The following is a 17,774-nucleotide window of genomic DNA, read 5'->3' on the forward strand; positions in this document are numbered from 1 at the left end:
TGGGGTCAGGTGATGATGTTTCTATTTCACTTAATATACAGTGGTACCTCTACTTACGAATTTAATGTGTTCCGAACACACATTCGTAAGTAGAAAAAAATTGTAAGTCATGTACGTGGGGTTTTTTGTCCTTCACAGATGGCAGAGAAAACTACACTCTTTTATCTTCTCACATAAAAAACCAAGAATAAGCACCTGCTTCCTTGTATTACAGTGAGACTCAATAAAAATCTAGTTTTTCCTCCTATTTCTTTTGAAGTGGGAACTTGCAAGGCACTGGGCTGCTGCCAAATGGGGAACACGAACTGACAGAAGAACAAGCAGCTTATGTAAGCCTTGCTAGATAAGTTGAGAGCTACATTTGGTGCTGTGGTTGGGCTAACAAAGGGATTAATCTGTTCAGCGCAGGCTGGGAAGAGAGATGGCTGTGCTGAATGCACGCAGAGTCCTGGTGACTGGGTCCAATCGGGGCATTGGCTTGGAGCTGGTTAGGCAACTGGTGCGGAAAAACAACTGTCCAGAACATGTCTTTGCCACCTGCCGGGATCCAGATGGACCACTTGCCCAGGTGAGCCCCAGGCTGTGCATTCGGATGAGCATAGAAACAAGGGGATCCCCCATGGTGTCCATAAGATAGTGCCCAGGGCAAGGCTTTTTATATTTTTCATTCTTAGAGTGAGGGTGGTACCTTGAGCACAGGTTTACTTAAGCACAGATTAGTACGGTAACTTCTTTTACACCCACACCCTTTTCTTTGCAGAATTAAGAGAGGAGTTGGAAGGAAAATGGTTGATTCCTTTCACCCAGTGATTTGAAGAGCATTTAACAGAATTGTCTCAATGGGTGTTGGAAATTACAAAAATAAGTCAGATTAAACACTCCCAAATACATACCATATGATGAATATCACTAAATAGTCAAACACATTAACTTCATTTTCTGTGTCAAATTGCTTAGAATTGCATTATTTCATCTTATTAAATTATGAATGGGTGGGTGCGAGATTTAAAGAAGTGTCCCCTCAGCATTTTCTTGTATAAATCATAGAATTGTACAGCTGGAAGCAACCATGAGGGTCCTCTAGTCCAACCCCCTCCAATGCGGGAATCTCAACTAAAACATGTTGACAGGTGGCTATCCAACCTCTGCTTAAAAACCACAAATGAAGAAGAATCCACCACCTTCTGAACTAGGAGTCCATTCCACTCTTGAACAGCTCTCACCATCAGAAAGTTCTTCGTGATGTTTAGTTGGAATCTCCTTTCTTGTAACTTGAATCCATTGGTTTGGGTCCTACCTCTGGAGCAGAAGAAAACAAGATTGTTCCATCTTCCATATAGTTTGCGTGACCTTAAACCCACCCAAGGACTTGCCACTCAGAGTAGATCTCTTTATAAAGCACGAGTCAGGGGTCCCCAAATTAAGGCCCGGGGGCCAGATGCGGCCCAATCACCTTCTAAATCTGGCCCACGGACAGTCCAGGAATCAGCCTGTTTTTACATGAGTAGAATGTGTCTTTTTATTTAAAATGCATCTTTGGGTTATTTGTGGGGCATAGGAATTTGTTCATTTTTTTTCAAAATATAGTCCGGCCCCCCAAAAGGTCTGAGGGACAGTGGTCCGGCCCCCTGCTGAAAAAGTGTGCTGACCCCTGGTTTAAGCTGACATACTTTCTGCAGGACACTTTTGCAAATGCTGAAAATCAAAACCGGATGGGACTTGATCTTTTCCATTCCTGTTGTTGTTTAGTCGTTTAGTCGTGTCCGACACTTCGTGACCCCATGGACCAGAGCACGCCAGGCACTCCTGTCTTCCACTGCCTCCTGCAGTTTGGTCAGACTCATGTTGGTAGCTTCGAGAACACTGCCCAACCATCTCGTCCTCTGTGCCCTCTGTGCCCCTTCTCCTTGTGCCCTCCATCTTTCCCAACATCAGGGTCTTTTCCAGGGAGTCTTCTCTTCTCATGAGGTGGCCAAAGTATTGGAAAAGTATTCAATTCCTATCCCATTTAAAATAATTCAGACTTCAGGACTTGCTGTTCCATTCTAAGTCTGTGCTCTCTGTATCTTTCAGGACTTGAGGAATTTGGCTGCCAAGCACCAGGGAGTGGAAATCATCCCACTAGGTACAGTATGTGCTTGCCACCCCCTCCTGAAATTCACTTTTCCCACAGTGTTGTGGCCAACAGTTGATATTCAAGGTCATTTCAAAATATTATTTTTTAGCAAATAAAAGTGCATTCCCTATTTATGTTGTTTAGTTAGATTTGTTTAAGGGTTTATTGAATTATAAAAGAAAAACGAATAACGAATAAATCCAAGTATGCTGTCACATTACAGAATCTCTCATCAAGCTTTAACAGCTGAACAAGATCAACAGAGGAACACAATTTTTGTAAATCATAGTTTTGGGGTCTAAATTAGGCTGTTATCAATCATCATTATATGTCCCTTCAGACAAAGGGTTATGTTTGTTTGTTTGTTTGCTTGCTTGCTTGGGGTTTTAAGTAAGAAGGGAGAAGAAGAAAACAATTGCATCAAGAAACAGCAATAACAGAAAACACATAAGTACCACATTAGATAAAGGGGTGTATCCAATTCTATTCATACTCAGAGAAGACCCACTGACATTAATGGACATCACTCATGTTGGTCTCTTAATTTCAATGGGTCTACTCTGATATTGGGATGCGGGTGGCGCAGTGGGTTAAACCACAGAGCCTAGGGCTTTCCGATCAGAAGGTTGGCAGTTTGAATCCCTGTGATGGGGTGAGCTCCCATTATTCGGTCCCAGCTCCTGCCAACCTAGCAGTTCGAAAGCACATCAAAGTGCAAGTAGATAAATAGGTACCGCTACAGCAGGAAGGTAAACGGTGTTTACGTGTGCTGCTCTGGTTCGCCAGAAGCGGCTTTGTCATGCTGGCCACATGACCTGGAAGCTGTACGCCGGCTCCCTCGGCCAATAGCGCAAGATGAGCGCCGCAACCCCAGAGTTGGTCACAACTGGACCTCATGGTCAGGGGTCCCTTTACCTTTACCTTACTCTGATTATGAATAGAATTGGATACACCCCTTAGTAAATTTAAAAGCTAGATGGAATAAAAGAATGGAATATTAAGTTGTCCCACTGTAATTCAAACTCTGACAAAATTTAAATGGGGACTATAGTTAAATAGTCAGGTGCACAGCCTGGAAGTCATTTTGGACTCACAGCTGTCCATGGAGGTAACAGTCAATATTGTGTCCGGGGCAGCTACCTAGCAGCTCCACCTGGTACCCCAACTGAGACCCTACCTGCCTGTAGACTGTCTTGCCAGAGTGGTGCATGCTCTGGTTATCTCCCACTTGGACTACTGCAATGCGCTCTGTGTGGGACTACCAAGTGCAAATGTACTGGGAGCCAATGAAGATCCTTTAGGACCGGTGTTATATGGTCCCAGCAGCCACTCCCAGTCACCAGTCTAGCAGCCGCATTCTGGATTAGTTGTAATTTCCAAATCAACTTCAAAGGTAGCCCCACGTAGAGCACATTGCAGTAGCCCAGTGCGTTTCTGAGCACAATTCAAAGTGCTGGTGCTGACCTTTAAAGCCCTAAATGGCCTCAGCCCAGTATACCCGAAGGAGTGTCTCCACCCCCATCATTCAGCCTGAACACTGAGGTCCTTCTCCGTGGGTCTTCTGCTGGTTCCCTCACTGCGAGAAGCGAAGTTACAGGGAACCAGGCAGAGGGCCTTCTCAGTAGTGGTGCCCTCCCTGTGGAACACACTCCCTTCAGATGTCAAGGAGATAAAGAATTACATACCCGCTAACTTTTAGAAGACATCTGAAGGTAGCCCTGTATCAGGAAGTTTTTAATGTTTAATGTTTTATTATGTTTCAATATATGCTTTAAGCCGCCCAGAGTGGCTGAGGAAACCCAACCAGATAGGTTGATAATAATAATAATAATAATAATAATAATAATAATAATAATAATAATAATAAATAATGTGCAATTCACTGACTGATATCATACCAAAACATCTACAGGACTCTGGCCAACGAGGAGACAATAACTATAGGAAAAGTTATAGAAGGACTTTAATTCTCAAGAACCAAATATGAGGTGTACATAAGTATTATAGAGAAGATCCTTCCTTCTAAATATTATCAACACAAAAAGGCTTCTGTTGATCTGTGACAAGAAGAGAAGGGTCTTACCTAAAAAATGGGATTTATTCTTTGCTGCTGTAGATACTTGTGACCCATCCAGTATCAAGGCTGCAGCAACTAAAGTCACCAAGCGGCTGAAAGGAGCTGGGCTGAATCTTCTTATTAACAACGCTGGGATTTTAAAGCCAGGCTCTCTTGAGACAGAGACACCAGAGAACATGGCTGAGGTGTACAAAACCAATGTGATTGGCCCCATGATGCTGAGCCAGGTAAGGCCATCCTATTGTACCTTCTTCACAGAACCTCCTGGCCATGTTGCAGAGCCCCTAATGTTTAGAAACTGTACTGTTTTCATAGAGAAAGGATGCAGAACAGAACTTTAACAGCTTCATGAGAAACTGACATTAACAGTGCATCCTTTGGGCTTGTGGAGATCATAGGGGAAGGTTGTACTTGTTGAACCAGGTGTTGCAGCTCCCTCCTGGACGAACCATGAGAGAACTCTGGTATACCACCAGCAAGTAACTGCTGGGCTCAGTTTCACTCACACACTGAACTTTGAACCGGTGACAAGATGCCCAGTCCTCTTACATGAAGGATGCAACTGTGTGCAATTCTTTTCTCTCCCCTTCTCCAGGCATTCCTGCCCTTGCTGAGGAAGGCATCTCGGGAAAGCCCCCAGAATGGGATGAGCTGCAGCAAAGCTGCCATTGTCAACGTGTCCAGTGAAGGTGGTTCTATCACAAATGTCTACATGTGGCATTTGGCACATGTGGTCAGTTACCGTTGCAGCAAGGTGTGGACACAGAAGTACTGCAAGTTAGAAGCTAGAAATTGATTTTTATGTTAATTTCACCTGAGGGTGTTGGCAATAGTCTTAAAATAATGCAGTCCACAATATGCCTCCCTGACCCTTGCCTATCTTGGTAAGTAAATATCTGGCCATGGGAGGGATCCAGCCCCCACTACGGAGGACCTGGGACCACAGAATAGATGTCTGATAACTGCCCCCACTCACGTGAGCACCTGAGATGTGATCAAACAAAATGATTTATTTAAATTAATAAACAATGGCAAGAAGAGGAAGACATAGGCAACCCCACAATGGTACTCTCAACATGAAAATCTTCCCACATCCCCTCATTGTCTAGAGGTGCCAATGAATGTATTTGGCTTCACTCACAATTAATCCAAAGAGTCAAACTATTAGCTGGTGTCCATTCCTTGCTCCACAGAAATGTAAAAAAGAAAGAAAGAAAAGTGCATTAAAATACATTAGCCAGAAGATGGCAGCAAAAAGGCTTCCCTAGGTTCTTTTGTGTGTGTGTGTGTGTGTGTGTGTGTGTGTGTGTGTGTGTGTGTGTGTGTGTGTGTGTGTGCCTGCAGCATTATCAGTAAGAACAGCAAACCAAGGACCCACCCCCTTTAGTAGAAACCATCCATGGCTGTAAATGGTGTTAAAAACAAACAAAAAACAACAGGAACTCACTTGGAATTCAGTCAGAAAGAATGAGCCATTACTGATTTCTGCCAATATAAATTACAGCATAAAATCTCTACTGCAAAGCTTATTTCATTCATTCATTCATACATTCATTCATAGAAAACAATATAGTTTCCAAAAATAAAACAACAAAATCAGAAAATACAGCATCAATGTTAAGATTTAAACAAAAAAATAAAAATAACCTGTTAATAGTGAGAGCATTAAAACATATCTCAGTAATACAGAAGCCTCCTTTTTAAACTCATACCCTCCTATGGCACTGGGTGGCATTCTAGGAATGGACGAATCTTTCAATGTCGGCTTTTCTTATTCTTTCATCTTTTTTCAGTTTTCCCCATTTCCCCATCTGTTTGTGATTTTTAATATGCATTTTTGTGTAGGACTTCCCAAGCAATCGCACCTAATACAACACACTTTTGTACATTATTTTCACCACCCAAAGCATTATTGTATGCATTCTTCCTAATATATGCTTTATGATACTCATGCTTTGGGACGTGGGTGACGCTGTGGTCTAAACCACAGAGCCTAGGGCTTGCCGATCGGAAGGTTGGCAGTTCGAATCCCTGTGACGGGGTGAGCTCCCATTGTTCGGTCCCAGCTCCTGCCCACCTAGCAGTTCGAAAGCACGTCAAGTGCAAGTAGATAAATAGGTACCACTCCGGCGGGAAGGTAAACGGCGTTTCTGTGCACCGCTCTGGTTTGCCAGAAGCGGCTTAGTCATGCTGGTCACATGACCCGGAAGCTGTATGCAGACAAACGCCGGCTCCCTCGGCCTATAGAGCGAGATGAGCGCTGCAACCCCAGAGTTGTCCGCGACTGGACCTAATGGTCAGGGGAACCTTTACCTTTACTCATGCTTTAATTGGACAACTGCACCACAAAATTCAGAGAATCACAAATGTCAAAGGATTGCTGCATTTCAGTTTAAATATTGGTTCAGGAAATCAAATAGGTTCACATTAAAATGAAAAATGGGGGCAAAATTCTCACCAATCCTTAGCTGCATTATTCATCCCCTTGCTTCTGATATGTCTCTTTCCTAGGCTGCTCTGAACATGCTTACACGGTGCCAGTCCCTGGGATTTGACAAAGATGAAATCTTGTGCATTGCGTTGCATCCTGGGTTTGTGCAGACAGATATGGGAAGTTCAGTGGTAAGTGATTTGTGGAGGAATCTGTGAACTCTATGCATATTTACTGTATTTAACTCATTTGACCTTACATTGAAGTAAGGATCAAGGTGTATAATTAGTTTCAAAATCAGCAAGGAAGACATGAATGGCAATAACTCCCCTCTCTTTGGTGCTTCAAAAGAATAATTAAAAGAAAAAAACAGTTGAGGAAAGCCATTGGACCAATGATCTACTCCAGGAAGGAAATAGAGTCACACACTCTGGCTACAATTCAATATGTTATTGTTGTTGTTTAGTCGTTTAGTCCTGTCCGACTCTTCCTGACCCCATGGACCATAGCACGCCAGGCTCTCCTGTCTTCCACTGCCTCCCGCAGTTTGGTCAAACTCATGTTGGTAGCTTCGAGAATACTGTCCAACCATCTCGTCCTCTGTCGTCCCCTTCTCCTAGTGCCCGCAATCTTTCCCAACATCAGGGTCTTTTCCAGGGAGTCTTCTCTTCTCATGAGGTGGCCAAAGTTTTGGAGCCTCAGCTTCAGGATCTGTCCTTCCAGTGAGCACTCAGGGCTGATTTCCTTCAGAATGGATAGGTTTGATCTTCTTGCAGTCCATGGGACTCTCAAGAGTCTCCTCCAGCACCATAATTCAAAAGCATCAATTCTTCGGCGATCAGCCTTCTTTATGGTCCAACTCTCACTTCCATAGATGTCTCTGCTTTTTAATATGTTATTAGGTGTGCTTAAATTCAAACTCCAGGTCTCTGCTGAATTCTGGCTGGACACCCAATCGTCGTAGAAAGATGCTCCAGGTAACTTAAGGATTGCAGTGCTCTACCATTATCTGCAGAGGTTGCTCCCTGGGCAAGGAGTTTATTCTCTTACGGTAGTTGTTGTGGCCGATAGCTATTGCTAGATGGATAAGTCTTGCCCATAAAAACTAGTGGCTATCAAAACATCCTTTGCCACTGAATAACTATGTTACACTACATTCTGCTTTATAGATGCCTCCAGAAAACCAGGGGGGAAGATATGAGGGGCAATAGCCTTCTCTTTCTGTTCCCCTCCCTGCAAGCAACTGGCATTCAGGTTAAATTGCCTCTGGACATTGTTACATGCCTAATCATAGACATATCTCCCATGAATTTGGCTCCCTGGGAAATCAGTTGCTAGTGGGACAAAGAAAATGGAACAAGAATTCTACCTTGGAGACTTTAGTGTCAAACTTTGTGATGATGATACCCATGCTGTTTGTCACTCTTTTTAAAAAATATACTTACAAGTCCTTGTGTCACTCTAGTCTGTTTTTTTTTTTTACAGGGACAAGCCCCACTGACAGTGGATGAGAGTGTGCAAGCAATCCTGAAGACCCTTTCCCATCTCTCTGAGAAAGACAATGGCGCTTTTATGAATTGGGAGGGAAACACACTTCCTTGGTGAGCCCAATATATTTTGCTGCCTGAAATGGAGCAGCCAGGTGCACAGTCCCTGAACTGGGTTGAGTTATTTTTGGCACCAGAAGCAGAAAATCTGACCTCTCCCCCTGCCTGGCAGAACAAAAGCAATAAAAATAAATTACATAACTAACAATCTGCTGCCCTTTCATGACACCCCAAATCAACTGCCTGAGATGACCACCCCACTCAACCTAACAGCCTGCTTATTTACCGTACATAGTAGGGATGATGCAGAAATTCAATTAATTTCACATTTAAAGCCAAATATATCCAAAACCTTATGAAACAATGTGAGAACGGAAACACAGCCATCCTTCAAAATTTGCCTTATCTGTATTTTGTGATGCTGTTCTTCAAACCAGTTTACAAAATTGCATATACATCTGCATACATATGCACACAACAGTGCATATACTAGTGAAGGTAACATACAAAATTGTATATATTAGTCAAAACTGTTTTTCTCAGCTTAGCCCACCCCACAGGGTTGTTGTGTGAATAACCGAGGGGAAAAGGAGACCCACAAATGCCACCTTGAGCCCCTTGGCGAAAGGTTGGGGTGTGTGTAAATGTAACACTGAAAAATAAAGAATAATAATAATATAATACATCTCTCCTATCTGCCTGTGCTCAAATTTCAATTGAGGGAGCAGGGCAGGTTTGGAATAATGAAAAAGCCCAACTTAAAAATCAAAGAAAAATGAAATTAGACACAGCCAGGATATTCAGGTGTATAAACATTGGACTTTAGATCCTCAGCAAATCCCACATGTAGCTGTCTGCTGAGACAGGCTTGCCTGGGTGGGGTCAGGGGCAGATTTAGGGCAGTGTGAGTGGTGGGCATGCACGGGGCACTGAGCTGAAGGGGTGTCTTCTCAAAGCCCAGTAAGTGTGGACGCTGGACTTTGGGAAGGAAGGAGGCATGAGGGCTCTTGCAGGGTCCTAGAGTCCTCCCACATTCTTCTCAAAGCCTAGTTCACACTTTCTCACCTTTGGGAACAAGGTGGGAGGGTTCTAGAATCCTAATGTGGGGAAGGGAGGCTGTGTTACAAGATTGTATTGGGCCCCATATAAAGTAACACAATACAAGCCCAAACAACTTTGGTCAACTTTGGACTCAGACCCCACACAAGAATACAAAAATACCAAAAACCTGAACAAGATTGTTAAGAAGCTACCCCCACACATCCAAGAACAGATCCTCACAAACACACCAGTGGAACCTTGACCAGGAACTTTCTATCTTCTACCTAAAATACACAAACCAGGAAATCCAGGACGTCCCATCATCTCAGGTATTGGCACTATTACAGTGGGTGTTTCCGGCTATATGGACTCTGTTCTGAAACCATATGCCATCAGTGCTCCCAGCTACGTATGTGACACCACAGATTTTCTGAGGAAAATGCAATCTTTGAATAATCTTCCTAACAATACTATACTAGCCACTATGGATGTGGAATCTCTATACAGTAGAACCTCGGTTTGCGACCGCCTCCGTTTACGATGAACTCGGAGAGCGACTGCCGCGGACCCGGAAGTATTTACATCCTGGTTCTGCGTGCGCGGATGCACAGAAGCGATCTGCGCAGCGTGTGTGTGTGCAGAAGTGCTCTATTGGTGCTTCGCACACACGCAGAAGTGTGCCGTCAGCGAGCGACGAATTCGGGGAGTGACTGGCTCCCAAGAACAGATCGTTGTCGTAAACTGAGGTACCACTGTATACCAACATCCCACACAACGATGGTTTACAAGCCATAAGGAACACCCTTTCAGATAAAATCACAGTGGACTTTGCTACCAAACTCTGCCATTCTGTCCTTACCCACAACCATTTCAAATTTGGTGATGACCTGTTCCTCCAGATCAGTGGCACAGCAATGGGCACCCGCATGGCCCCACAATATGCCAACATCTTCATGGCAGATTTAGAACAAGGTCTCCTAAGACTCCTACCCACTCAAACCTCTCTTGTACCTGCGATACATTGACGATATTTTTATTAACTGGACACATGGTCAACAGACCCTGGACACCTTCCACCAGACATTCAATGACTTTCACCCCACCATCAACCTAACAATGAACCAATCTATGCAAGAAATACATTTTTTTGGACACTACTATAAAAATACAGGATTGGCGTATAGACACCCCCTTATACCGTAAACCAACTGACCGACAAACATATCTATATGCTTCTAGCTACCATCCCAAACATACCAAACAATCCATTGTATATAGCCAGGCCCTACGTTACAACCACATCTGTTCCAACTCTACAGAGAGAGACTCTCACCTAAGAGATCTACAGCAAACCTTTTTAGAACTAAAATATCTGCCCAATGAAGTTAAACAACAGATCAACAGAGCCAGACTGATACCCAGAGAGAACTTGCTGCAAGACAGACCCCCAAAAAAGAAAATATCAGAACACCACTAGTAATCGCATATAGCTCCCAAGTTAAAACAGTACAACGCATCATCAGAGATCTACAACCTCTCGTAGACAATGACAGTTCTCTTTCTCAAGCTCTGGGAGGAAGGCCTTTCATTGCCTACAGACAGCCACTAAATCTTAAACAACTCCTCACCCACAATAATACAACCACCAGATTTAACATGGACACTGGTACCAGAGCCTGCAATAAACCCAGATGCCAACTTTGCTGCCACATACACCCGGACAACACAATTACTGGCCCTGACAACATCAAACATACCATCTCGGGACTATTTAATTGCTTAACTTCCAACACTGTGTATGCCATCAAATGCCAACAGTGCCCTTCAGTTCTCTATATTGGACAATTAGGCCAAACCCTACGCCAAAGGATAAATGGATATAAATTTGACATCAGGAATCACAAAACAGAGAAACCAGTAGGGGAACATTTCAACCTCCCAGGACATTCTATACAAGATCTCAGTAGCTGTCTTATTACAAAAGAATTTCAGAAATAGACCGGAAAGAGAAGTTGCTGAACTGCAACTTATTACCAAACTTAAAACCGTGAAGAGACCTGATCTGAACAAAGACATTGGATTCTTATCTCATTATACATGATAAAGCTATCTTTAGCCATCTCACCCCTTGCTTTTTCCTGTAAGACCAATTGCAGTTGTTAACAGTCGTCAACAGGTTTACCACACCTATCAGTCAATCACCCATTCCCACCACCCTTCTGAGTAATACCCCTCCCCACCCTTTCACTATATATAAGGTTCTGGTGACTTCTGTTTCAGTGTATCTGAAGAAGTGTGCATGCACACAAAAGCTCATACCAATGACAAACTTAGTTGGTCTCTAAGGTGCTACTGGAAGGATTTTTTATTATTATTTTGTTTCGACTACGTCAGACCAACACAGCTACCTACCAGTAACTAGAACTTTGGTCAAAATAGTCAAAACTGTTAAAGCTTAGCCACACTTACCTTTCCCCCGCTTTTTCCACCACAGTCTGCAGTATAAAGCTGTGTGTCCAATTACCATTTTTTCTTCTTCTCCAGAGCTTTCCTCACAAAAGCCCACTCTTTAAAGCTCAGTTGGAGAAAACAGGAATCTGTGGAAAACATGAATTGATGTTTGCTTTAATTGAGCACTAAAGAGCAGGTTTTTGCAGGGAAAGGTCAGGGCAAAAAAAAAAAAAAAAAAACCAACCCCAACAATCCCAAACAAATGCTCAGGCATGGAGCATTGAAGCATGGACTTCGGCCTGGAAAGAGCGGGGTAAAGGGTAGGTGTGAATAAGCCCTTAATGAACTACTGTACTGTGTTTGCCATTATTACCTAGCTTTGGGTTGTCTCGCTCTTGGTCGGGGGGGGGGGGGTTGGTGACTCAGGGCCGTTTCACACATTGCACTGATCAGATCAGGGCTCCTTGACACGCTTACCTATATTATACATTTTAAAGCAGAGGTGAGGAACCTATCTAGCTCCATGAGTCAGATCCTTATCAGGATTGGTGTGACAGGCTAAATTCACAGATGGCTGGCCACCCGTCAATCACCTGATGTGACCTTTGTGATCAGAAAGGGGTTTTCATGAATCCTGCTTAATGCAGCAGCATTTAACTCCCCCCAATCATCAGCTCACGAGTGGGGTGTTGTAAGCCAAAAATGGCTTACCTTCTGAGTTAGCCAATAAAACTCAGAGACAAGAGGAGTTAGGAGTCCGTTTTGTTTATTGCAAAGCAATAAGGTTACAGTCGAATCTTTTCGGAAAACTGCAACCCCACCCAAAGATCGGGCAGGGGTATTTATAACATTTCAGACAAAGGATTTCAATTTAACCAATCACATAAATCATTACATCATTTTATATTTAATATTCATCATCTCATTTCATATTTAATACGTATGTCATTACCTAATCTAATACGCATGCGCAATAAGCATTGCTAACTAAACTTTGATTCTTACCAGTGATCTGTTACATATTGTTAGTTTGCATGTATGGGAACCTGTGTTACGTGTGGATGTAACAATTTATGTTCTAGTTTATGAATTGCTTCTTTATGATTTATGTATTAGCTGACCTTCTATCCCAGTAGGGACGGCTTCTTGCTGAATCATCAGGATTTATAGGGATTTACATTATCACCTTAATTGGGGCCCTTTGGGCCCCTGCATAGCTGCCTAGTACCCCGTTTTCCCCGGGAAACCCCCGTTTTTACTTACCTTTTCCCAGTGGTCCCCCGTATCACTTCGTCTCCCGTTTTTCTTCTGCTGGCGGCCATTTTTTTTCTTTCAGATTTGCCCTTCTATGGGCACCAAAAATGGCTGCCGCCGGCTTCAAAAGTCGCTTCTACGCGTGACCGGAAGCCTCTGAAGTGTTTGCTTTGTCCACTCCTCCAATACCCCGAAACCAGAGCCACCTTCAGCTCCTCTCATCGTTCCCTGTTTCTGCCAATGACAGGCAACCTGGCGGGCTGCCAACTCTTCCGCACAGCGTTCCGTTTGGACGACGGAGTCACCCCTCAGATGTGCTCTGCAACATGGGCACAGAGGGTTGTGAAAGCACACCCCAAATCTGTGTAGAAGATAGACATTGCCCTCAAAATCTGTACACATTCCAGATTTAGTTTTGTGGGTGGGAATAAAAAGGGGGTAAAAGAGTTTGATAGTTAAGTTTGAATATTTTTGGGTAAAGGGTGGAGAATATTGGGTAAAAAACCCACAATGTGAAGTGTGAAGGGTTAATAGTAAAAAAGAAGTTATAATTTGGAAGAAAGAATGTGAGTTTAGAGTTGGAAACTGCAATAGCTAGTGAAATATTGAGAACTCAAGAAGGGGGAATGAGGAAGTCCGAAATGTTTAGATTTGAAGTTATACAGTATGATTACTAATTTGGGTTTCTTTTTTCTTTTTGTTTTTTTTATCATATTGTCATTTAATATGTGAAGAATATTGGAGAACAAGATTTGATGATATTGTTTTTATATCTTTTGTATTTTCTTATTTTCTTTTTTCTGTATGTAAAATCCAATAAAAATTTTTTTTAAAAAAAAACAAAAACAAAATGTGTACACATTCCTTTTCCATCCTTTTTCTTCTTCTTCCAATTATTCCAAATTTCTGCCCCACGGCCTGTCCACCAGTAGCATCCCACTCTCCCCCCTTTTCTCCTGAGGTTCAAAAGTACCCCACGTCCTCACAATGTCAGGTCTACTACTGTAGCTACTGCTTCCAAGAGCCCCACCTTTTCCAACCCCAACATCCTATTCTTCACTTGCCACCCTCATTCCTCATTACATAAACCTTCATTTACATTCCTCAACCGTACTCTGTTCACATATTCACTGATCATTGGGAGCCAGGCTCCTAAGCCAGGGATTGTGAGGCTCCCCCTGAGGCCCCCCTTCCACCCTCTTGCTTAGAATGTTGTGCAAGAGGGTCTTATGACAAACCAATATCTATCTTCTACACAGAATTTGGGGTGTGCTTTCACAACCCTCTGTGCTCATGTTGCAGAGCACATTTGAGGGGTGACTCCGCCGTCCAAACGGAATGCTGTGGGGCAGAGTTGACAGCCCGCCAAAGAGTTGGCGGCCCGCCAGGTTGCCTGTCATGGCAGAAACAGGGGACGATGAGAGGAGCTGAAGGTGGCTCTGGTTTCGGGGTATTGGAGGAGTGGACAAAGCAAACACTTCAGAGGCTTCCAGTCATGCGTAGAAGCGATTTTTGAAGCCGGCGGCGGCCATTTTTAGTGCCCATAGAAGGACAAATCTGAAAGAAAAAAATGGCCGCCGGCAGGAGAAAAACGGGAGACGAAGTGATACGGGGGACCACCGGGAAAAGGTAAGTAAAAACGGGGGTTTCCCAGGGAAACGGGGTACTTGGCAGCTATGCAGGGGCCCAAAGGGCCCCAATTAAGGTGATAATGTAAATCCCTATAAATCCTGGAATATGCTTATATTAGTGAATTATGGTAACCTGCTGCTTTAAAGAAACTGATGATTCAGCAAGAAGCCGTCCCTACTGGGATAGAAGGTCAGCTAATACGTAAATCACAAAGAAGCAATTCATAAACTAGAACATAAATTGTTACATCCACACGTAACACAGGTTCCCATACATGCAAACTAACAATATGTAACAGATCACTGGTAAGAATCAAAGTTTAGTTAGCAATGCTTATTGCGCATGCGTATTAGATTAGGTAATGACATACGTATTAAATATGAAATGAGATGATGAATATTAAATATAAAATGATGTAATGATTTATGTGATTGGTTAAATTGAAATCCTTTGTCTGAAATGTTATAAATACCCCTGCCCGATCTTTGGGTGGGGTTGCAGTTTTCCGAAAAGATTCGACTGTAACCTTATTGCTTTGCAATAAACAAAACGGACTCCTAACTCCTCTTGTCTCTGAGTTTTATTGGCTAACTCAGAAGATAAGCCATTTTTGGCTTACAACAGGGGGGAATTAAATCCTATTGCATTGGTTGCACACACCAGTATCCTGCCAATGCCAAGTCTCTGAGGGACTTGGTTTACATTTGACAAACGTACTCTGGCCCAGGGTGAGAAACCTTTGGCTCTAGTGCCTACATCTGATATGCAAATAACAGCGGGGATGGAAGGAAGCAAAAACTGCCCTTTACCCACTGCCCTCTTCCAACTCCTTTCATTCTTTTCTTTTTATAGTGCATTTTCATACCGCCTTTCTTCAAAACCACAATTTTAAAATATTAACACAAATGAACAGTACAAAATATTCTCAGGTCTACTTCAGGAGCTGCCAGTACCAGTTTTGTGGCCTGGAATTCTCCACCTCTGTCTTCCCTTGGGACACACAGGTCTTAAGGAGTCCCAGGGATGGTGGTTTTAAGTAGCCATGACTGGTCCTAGACATTTTACTGCTGGCGCTGAAAAAGTAAATGACTCCCATCCCTGCCATTCCAAATACAGAAGCTGACACTGTTGGCAACTGAATCTTACTTCAACACTGGGGATGGGACAGCATCTTCCACTGCATCTGAAGGCAGCCAAGCAAAGTGAGGTTAAGCTGGAAGTTGGAAGCCAGTTTGGCATCCCTCCAAGCAGGTCTGTGCAGAGCTTGTCTGAAGCCCTAGTCTGACGCTACACAGTAGTATGCAGTAACACAGGTCCAGATTTCCCTATCAAAGACTTGCAGTGCGTATGGACAGGCATTTCGAGGGGCACATTCTTGACATGGCAGTGTAAGTCCGGCAGGCCCTAGTGGGGGCCCCCATCCAAATTAGCCCTCCAAGGCTTGGGCCAAGTGTATCTAGCTGCCTCCCACCCCTCTTCATGGGCCTGCCTCCAAAGTCAGCCTGTCCAGACTTCATCACTTCAGCTGTGCATGAGAACTCCCCAAACATTTCCAGACTTTCCAAGTGTCCATATTTTCCACAGGTGTCCCTGATTTAGAGAAGCCGTCCTGGTTTCTGATTTGATCATGGAATGCCCATTTTTCTTAGGATGTTCCCATTTTCATTGAAGAAATGTTGGCGGGTATGGAGTTACCCAACCCTCGAGCGGTCTGAAGACAATTCTGTACAGTGGTACCTCTGGTTAAGAACTTAATTTGTTCCGGAGGTCCGTTCTTAACCTGAAACTGTTCTTAACCTGAAGTACCACTTTAGCTAATGGGGCCTCCTGCTGCCGCTACTCCGCCGGAGCACGATTTGATTTCTGTTCTCATCCTGAAGCAAAGTTCTTAACCTGAGGTACTATTTCTGGGTTAGCGGAGTTTGTAACCTGAAGCATTTGTAATCCGAGGTACCACTGTATAGGGAAGTTTTTTAAATGTTCTATTATGTTTTTCTATATGTTGGAAGCTGCCCAGAGTGGCTGGGGCAACCCAGTAAGATGTGTGGGGTAAAAATAGTAAAATTATCATTATGGAATGGGGCGTCCCTCCCTATTTTCATTGGAGAAATGTTGGAGGGTATGCATTTCCCTACACAGAAAACCTAGGCTGTCAGGGAGGAAGCCTAGCTGCAACCCTTCCCTCAGACTCTGGAGAAATATTGTGCATATAGGTCTGCCTGGCTGGCTATTGTGCTTTGCAAAGGACCCCTGTTGATGTCAGAATGGAACGGTCCAAGTTTTAGGCCTTGTGTTGTTACTAAGTTGTGGGCCTGGTTAACACTACAGTATCTGCTTGGTGACAAGCTGTGAAAGGAAAGAGTGTTGATGACTTTAATATTTATAGAAGGGGGTATGGATCAAGTAACACCATTTTGATTGGCCTGGGAAGCAAGAGGCTCTGATTGGCTGGAGATGCTAGTCAGTGAAGAAAGGGCAGTTAACTGTTGGGAAAGTCAGTTGATGAGGGAGATTTGAGCAAAGACCAGAAGCAACTGAGGGGAGAGCAGATAGCTGAGCTCTGGAGATGAAGCTATTCTTACCCAGCTTGGTAGCTATTTGTTGCTGGTGACATTCAGAAGAAGGGAGCTGGTGGCTGTAGTTGGCCAAGTGGCTGCCCTATGTAAAGGTCTTAGCTAAAGAAGGCTGTGCAATCAGGTGTTTTAAATCAGCAGCCAGAACTACAGCCAGAGGAGCTTTGGGGTCACAGGCAGGTTGTCCCCAGCGCAGTGCCCGATTTACGGTATGTATAAGCTAAACAAGCTATAGCTTAGGGCCCCACTCTCTTGGGGCCCCCAAAAAAAATTAAAGAAAAAAAACCCTGGATGTACATTTCCAAAATATAAGATAAAAAACAAATAAAATAAAACCTACATACAGCAACAGTGTTTTGTGTTGTGTAGGTCCATAAATTACCATATATATATATATATATATATATATATATATATATACCCTGTTTCTCATATTTTAAGACATACCCATAAAATAAGCCATAGCAGGATTTTTAAGCATTCAGGGAATATAAGCCATACCCCGAAAATAAGACATAGTGATAGGCGCAGCAGCAATGCCGGCCGTGGCAGGAGGAGGAGGAGGAGGAAAAAAATAAGACATCCCTTGAAAATAAGCCATAGTGTGTTTTTTTGAGGAAAAAATAAATATAAGACATGTCTTATAATATGA

General features: G+C 43.4%; 1 protein-coding gene across 3 annotated transcripts in view; it reads left to right on the forward strand.

The window, feature by feature from the left end:
- Positions 1-17,774, forward strand: part of LOC118085998 (C-signal) — a 19,080-nt gene continuing 1,306 nt past the window's right edge. Inside the window, exons 1-7 of one of the 3 annotated variants that reach the window (XM_060276002.1) lie at positions 1-568; positions 2,074-2,125; positions 4,233-4,420; positions 4,789-4,947; positions 6,705-6,815; positions 8,110-8,225; positions 13,000-13,724. In XM_060276002.1, coding sequence (XP_060131985.1) covers positions 422-568; positions 2,074-2,125; positions 4,233-4,420; positions 4,789-4,947; positions 6,705-6,815; positions 8,110-8,225; position 13,000 — 774 coding nt within the window. In that variant the 5' untranslated portion in view covers positions 1-421 and the 3' untranslated portion in view covers positions 13,001-13,724. Of the gene's footprint in view, positions 569-2,073; positions 2,126-4,232; positions 4,421-4,788; positions 4,948-6,704; positions 7,602-8,109; positions 8,226-12,999; positions 13,725-17,774 lie in introns of those variants that run through there. The other 2 variants (XM_035117199.2, XR_009557783.1) reach the window with 2 other exon arrangements.

Source organism: Zootoca vivipara, chromosome 6, assembly GCF_963506605.1.
Source record: "Zootoca vivipara chromosome 6, rZooViv1.1, whole genome shotgun sequence".
In the NCBI taxonomy this organism is placed as follows: domain Eukaryota; kingdom Metazoa; phylum Chordata; class Lepidosauria; order Squamata; family Lacertidae; genus Zootoca; species Zootoca vivipara.